Below are 5,516 nucleotides of genomic sequence, written 5' to 3'. Positions count from 1 at the left end.
GCACAATTCCCACCCCACCCAAGCAGCTGGTGTTGGACACGGAGGGAACTGAAATGGGAAAGAGCCCCTTCCTGAGCGCAAGGGAAACCCCCTCTTCCCCCACAGCCTCTGTCCACAGGGGTGGCACAAACACGAGCAGCCCCCATCCGTGAGGGAGGTGGTTAGAGCAGCAGAGTATTTGGACATCCGTGCTTCCAAGCTGGGATGAGGCAGCCTCTGATTGGCCGAGGCAGACACAAAGGGACCCAATGAAAGTGTAACTTGGTTTCCTTTTCTTTAAAAATAGCCCATGTGAGAGTGATGGGGCCAGGGGCGTGGCCTGCCCCTACTGCGCCCGGAAGGCACTGCCCGCTGCCCCCGTCGCGGCATTGGCTGCTGCCGTGCGCACCGCCTGGTTTGAGAAGACGCCTGCGGCAAACTCCTCCTGTGCCTTCTGGAAGCTGGCACCCGTCCGGCGGTACAAGGAGTGGATCTAGAAGAGAAGCCCAGGGTCAAGGGGCGCTGTACTTGGGCCCAGCACCCAAACTGGGACCCCAGCACTACTACGGACTCTGAGCAGGCCACACAGCAGAGGAGAGGGGGCACCCTAGCTAGAGTGCGATACCCCAGAACCAGGGCAGGCTCAGCCGGGCCCTGCAGAGCCCAGCAGGACCCAGAGGGCTCCAGCATGTGCTCGAAGCCAGCTCTCTGCACTGCAGGGACAGGAAAGCACTGGCCGAGGCCCCACTCGGTACTCACCCTCTTCAGCATGATGATCCCCAGCACAGCCACCACCGTGAAGAACACGGCCACCAGGATCATGATCACAGCAGCAGCCTGGTTTTTCCTCAGCACCGTTAGACTTGCTATCCAGCCACTGCAATGAGAGAGAGAGGGCTGCCCACACGCACAGACTCCCAGCCCCCTCCCCATCACGACAGGAGCACCCAGCAACCTTGCCCAACACCCACTCCTGCTGGGATGGACCAGCCGGCACAGCTGGGCCTCTGCATAAGCAACACAGGGCCAGGCCAGAGAAAGGAGAGCCAGCTCCCCTGAGCCTAGCACCGGGCAGCCCCAAGGGCCCGGCCCCGGCCCCTACCTGAATCCTGAGCCTGGGATGCCGATGGCCTGCAGCACATACAGAATGTCCTGGACGAAGAAGATGAAAAAGAATAGAAAGAAGTTGAACGAGCTGTCGCTCCTGAGAGGGGGAGAGAGAGAGAGAGGGGCTGGGTTAGAGCATCCCCGCTACCAAGGGAGAATCTCCCTCCCCTCCCTCCTCCAGCAGGGCCAGGCCTGAGAAGCAACAGCCAGGCCCAGGAGGCACAGCCAGGCCTGTTGCTTTACCCCCCAGGAAGCACACAATTCAGTCACCCACAACTTGGGCACTTGACTTTCGGGGGGGGGGGGGAAGCTCCTCCCTAATTCCCCAAGGCAGACACGATACAGGGCCACTCGAGTCACCCCCTCCAGGGCAGGGACCAGTGCTACTAGGGGAGCATGGAGATCTGGTACACTCAGATCATTATCCCTTTCTCCCATAGGAGTTTAGCTGCAGGGTCTACAGCCCAGAAGCCACAGAAGATCTGAGGTGTCACCAATGCTGACAGCCAGGCAGACCCACTGCAGCTACAGGACATCTGTGGTACCCTAGTAAACAAATGGAGCTGCCCAAGAATCACAGGCTCTATTGATTTGCCAGCCCCAGAACTCCCAGCAGGGACGCACCGGAAGGCTTTGTACATTGGCCTGTACCAACACAGGAAGGAGCAGGGTGTGAAGAGGAGAACCCAGAGGATAGAGAGGCCAAAGCCCGAACCAGCTGTGGGATCCACGCAGAACCAGGCCAGGGAGGCCAAGAAGTTCAGGAAGAGAGTCACGGTGCTGGCTAAGAGAAACAGCAGGTTAGGAAACCCCTGGGGCAGCAGAGCCCTAACCCTCCATGTGTCACCCACGCCCACAACAGCAAGATCCACCCCCTTTGGTCCCAGCACTGGGAGTCAGGAATCCTGCTGCTCTTGAGGGGGTGTGGGAGTGCACCTCTCCCATATGCAGGGTATTCAGTCCCAGGCCCTGTCCCGCTGAACATTGCAAAGTCTGTGCCTCCCCCAACAACGTACAGGGATATTCACCCCCCTCCAAACCCCCTCCACTGCCCCCTGCATACTTGGGGATCTGCACCCTGGTGCCCTTATCCAGATGCTCACCCATCCAGAGGTAGTACATGGAGGAGACTGTTTTCTGGAACTCCGTGGGGATCTCCACAGGGATGTCCTGGTAGAAGCAGGGCTTCATGGGGCAGAAGGAGGGCAGCGGAGGCCAGTTGTTTTGTCTGACTGTCAAGCAAAGCAGAAAGCATGAGGCCAGAGTGGGACTACGCAGCAGCTCCCAGGGGTAGGGGAAGGCTACGTTCCCCTTGCCCGGGCGGGGGTCATTTCCCAGCTGCACTGGACCAGGGAGTCTGGGCTGCTGACCTTACCCCATCCTGGGAGTGGCTCTAGCACTTACTTGCAGCATTGCCCAAAGCTGCGTTCTGCAGCTCCCGCTCCCGCCTGTCCAGCTCCTCTGCCTTCCGGTTCAGCTCCTCCTGCCGCTTCAGCAGCTCAGCTGTGGCGGCTGCTGCTGTCGACTCCTAACAGAGAGAGAAGAGGGGACAACTCAGCTCACAGGCCCCAGAAACCAGCTGACTCAATTCCATCAGCCCCAACTGAGAGCACAGGAGTCAACCAACCCTATTGCCAGCATGCTGGCTTCCCTGCCCCCATCACCTGAGTTCCATAGGAGCCGTAGTTTTTGGACTCTGGGGGGCTTGGCTTCTTGGGGGGCTGCATGGCAGAGGCCGGCGGCTGGGGCACTTTGGTGACTGGTGGAGTCGGCTGAGCCCCTGGCTGGGGCTGGTAGGGAGGGGGTGGCTATTGGAGACATAAAAGAATAATTAGACATGGAGACTGCTCACAGTCTTCTGCTTATATCTAGGAGACAACAGGCAGGGAGCAGGGGAAGAGACAGTACAGGCCCAGAGTGTATAGGATGGGAGCTGCTGACATTCAAATGTCCAGAGTTGGCGTCAGGCTTCCTGGAGTGGCGCATGAGCACCAACCTCATGGCAGATTGTTAAGAAGCAGGGCACAAACCCCAAACTGGGTATCAGTTCTACACTTAGATTTCACCAGCCAAGTGTCAACTCCTCAGGCACTGTAACAGCCTGACCATGGAGTCACAGACAGTCCCTTTGGGCACTCTGCTCCCTCTATCTTGCCACCTAGGCAAGCCTGCCTTTGACTGATGGTCCCTTACACCAAAAATCACAACAATATTCAGGTTACTCCCAGCCCTGAAGGACCAGTCACTTCTCCCAGCTCAATTGTACTTCAGATCTCACGCTAAAGACACTTGTAGCCAGTCCTATAATTAACTAAAGATTAGTGGGTTGTAGCCCACGAAAGCTTATGCTCTAATAAATTTGTTAGTCTCTAAGGTGCCACAAGTACTCCTGTTATTTTTGAGGATACAGACTAACACGGCTGCTACTCTGAAACCTATAAAAATGAGAGTTATTTACAAGGTTAAAGCAGGTAAACACACACAAATGAGTTAGGGTCTTAGGTTCCAAGAGGTGGTAGAAGCTTCTGTAATAGGCAAGCAGTGTGTTTTTTAGGGTCAACCCAGGCTACGTAGCTGGGGATTCCTTGCCCTCTCAAAGTCCAAGCAGCGTAGTGAGAGAGTTTCTTGTTAGGGATTTTTATGTGCTTCCCCCAAGAGTTCAAGGTGATGGGATGAGTTCCCATGCAAGTCTCCTCTTCATGTGTGGAATGCAATTAAAGTATTTGTTCTTTTACGTTTCAGTGGGCCTTCTTGGAGGGAAAGGACCTAACACCTTCTGTAGGAAGCCACCATTTTACATTCATTAATGCTCCTTTCCTGTTCGATGACTTACACAATTACAGAGGATGAGAATGCAAATACTTAATACCACCTCATAACATGGGGTACAGATGTTCTAAGTGAGATTAATACATGCAGCAACTTACAAGTATGACAAAGTCTAAACATGAAACACATTCTTGTAAATTTAAGATTTTAACAAAGCTAACACACAGGCAAGCCAGACTGGTTTCCAGCTGTGCATGTCAGTGTTCACTTGAGAGCTAGGGGCCTTGGCATGAGCTGGCACCGGGTCTGCCATTCCTCTATCAGCTGTTAACCCACACACAAGATGCCTCTCCATGCACATGTAGTGAGCCAGCCCAGCATGAGAGGCTGTAGGGGGCAGGAAGACTCAGCTCACAGTAAGTGTGAGAAACCCAACACTATCCTCCTACCAAAACAAGAGCCCAGGGAGCCCCCTGTCCCTAAGAAACCCACGTGAGCTGGCCAGTTGCCAAACAAGCCCCGGCTGAGAGGGACAGGCCACAGACTGGTGTCTGGGATGTAACCCAGGAGAAAGTGAGCATTTCCTCGGACAGCCAGACCAATGCAGAGGACTAGAACCCTGTGGCCAGTGCAGGCTCCTCCCCAATGCACTGCCCTCAGAGCCCAGAAGCTTCCTTACCCCTCTGTTATCGAAGGGGTTGTACACATCCAGCGTCGCATACTCCGTGCTGGGCTTGTGCTGCATCACAGCAGGATCCTGGAACAGAGCATGAATTTGCAGTCCCTGTGACCAACCAGTGCTCCCATTCACCTGCTATCCCCCAGGCCCTGCAGCAACCCAACCAGCTCCCACAGATGCCATCCCACCCCCAATACTCAGGACAACATCGCCCCCTAGACCATGCCGCTCCCTATGCGGAGGGCAGTCTCTCACCCAGAGCACTCCCCGGCCCCTTGCAGACAGCACTGCTCGTAAATTTACTCAATCCAAGGGGAAGCTCCGGAAGCGGGACACAGAGAACTGCCAAAGCCAACATGGAGCACCCGCCCCTGCCAGGCCCGGCCGCGGGAGCCAGCCCCTGCTCGCCGGGCAGCCAGGGGCGCCGCAGGGAGGCAGCCCCCTCCCCAGGCCTGTTTGCGGAGCAGGGCGCGCCCGGCCCAGGGCGGACACAGCTGCCCGATGACGTAGATTGGGACAGGAAGCGCTGCCAGAGGAAAGCTCAGGGGCCGCGCCCCAGCTGGCGGCTCCCACCCCCGCTACAGACCAGGGCCAGCCCTGGGGGTCCCCGCCCCGCGCACCTGGAAGGGGTTGTCGGGCTCCCCGAAGGGGTTCGCCCCGTTCTGGGCCATGCCGGGCTCCAGCCGCGCGACCCCAGCCTCAGTGACTGACTCCGCTGCGTCCGCTCCCCTGCCTGACCGACGCTTATTGGCTACCGCGCCACGTACGTCATCAGCGCTGCTCACGTTGCAGGGCGGGAACCCCGCACCGGAGGGCGGTGAGGCATAATCACGCGCGGCGGCTGCGTGTGCGCATGAGTAGGGCTAGAGCGTCCGAGCGCCGCGCTGCATGCTGGGATGTGGAGTTTCTCCAGCCCTTAAGCTCGCACTGCCTGACGGGAATGTCTCCGGGGCGCCGTAGTCTCTGGGTCCTTGTGCCTGCT

At 57.4% G+C, this 5,516-nt stretch overlaps 1 protein-coding gene across 1 annotated transcript; it reads right to left on the bottom strand.

Moving 5' to 3' along the window:
- Nucleotides 1–325: 325 nt before the first annotated feature.
- Nucleotides 326–5,241, bottom strand: SCAMP3 (secretory carrier membrane protein 3). The gene is made up of 9 exons (XM_065420377.1): nucleotides 5,155–5,241; nucleotides 4,535–4,612; nucleotides 2,751–2,894; nucleotides 2,491–2,614; nucleotides 2,190–2,318; nucleotides 1,711–1,870; nucleotides 1,082–1,183; nucleotides 739–856; nucleotides 326–472 (listed from the first exon to the last, which is right to left on the bottom strand). The coding sequence occupies exons 1-9, from the start codon at nucleotides 5,203–5,205 to the stop codon at nucleotides 326–328; spliced, it is 1,053 nt and encodes a 350-aa protein (XP_065276449.1). The 5' UTR covers nucleotides 5,206–5,241.
- Between the last annotated feature and the right edge of the window lie 275 nt (nucleotides 5,242–5,516).

This window comes from Emys orbicularis, chromosome 20 (genome assembly GCF_028017835.1).
Source record: "Emys orbicularis isolate rEmyOrb1 chromosome 20, rEmyOrb1.hap1, whole genome shotgun sequence".
NCBI lineage: Eukaryota > Metazoa > Chordata > Testudines > Emydidae > Emys > Emys orbicularis.
The sequence above is the reverse complement of the archived record's forward strand: the minus strand, read 5'-3'. Positions and strand labels throughout refer to the sequence as shown.

Excerpts from the sequence above, each read along its gene's own strand:
- SCAMP3 (XM_065420377.1), bottom strand. The coding sequence starts at position 5,205 with ATGGCCCAGAACGGGGCGAACCCCTTCGGGGAGCCCGACAACCCCTTC. Across the intron at positions 2,895-4,534 it reads ACCCCTTCGATAACAGAGGG|CCACCCCCTCCCTACCAGCC; the intron begins GTAAGGAAGCTT and ends TGTCTCCAATAG. Across the intron at positions 1,184-1,710 it reads CCAATGTACAAAGCCTTCCG|GAGCGACAGCTCGTTCAACT; the intron begins GTGCGTCCCTGC and ends TCCCCCTCTCAG.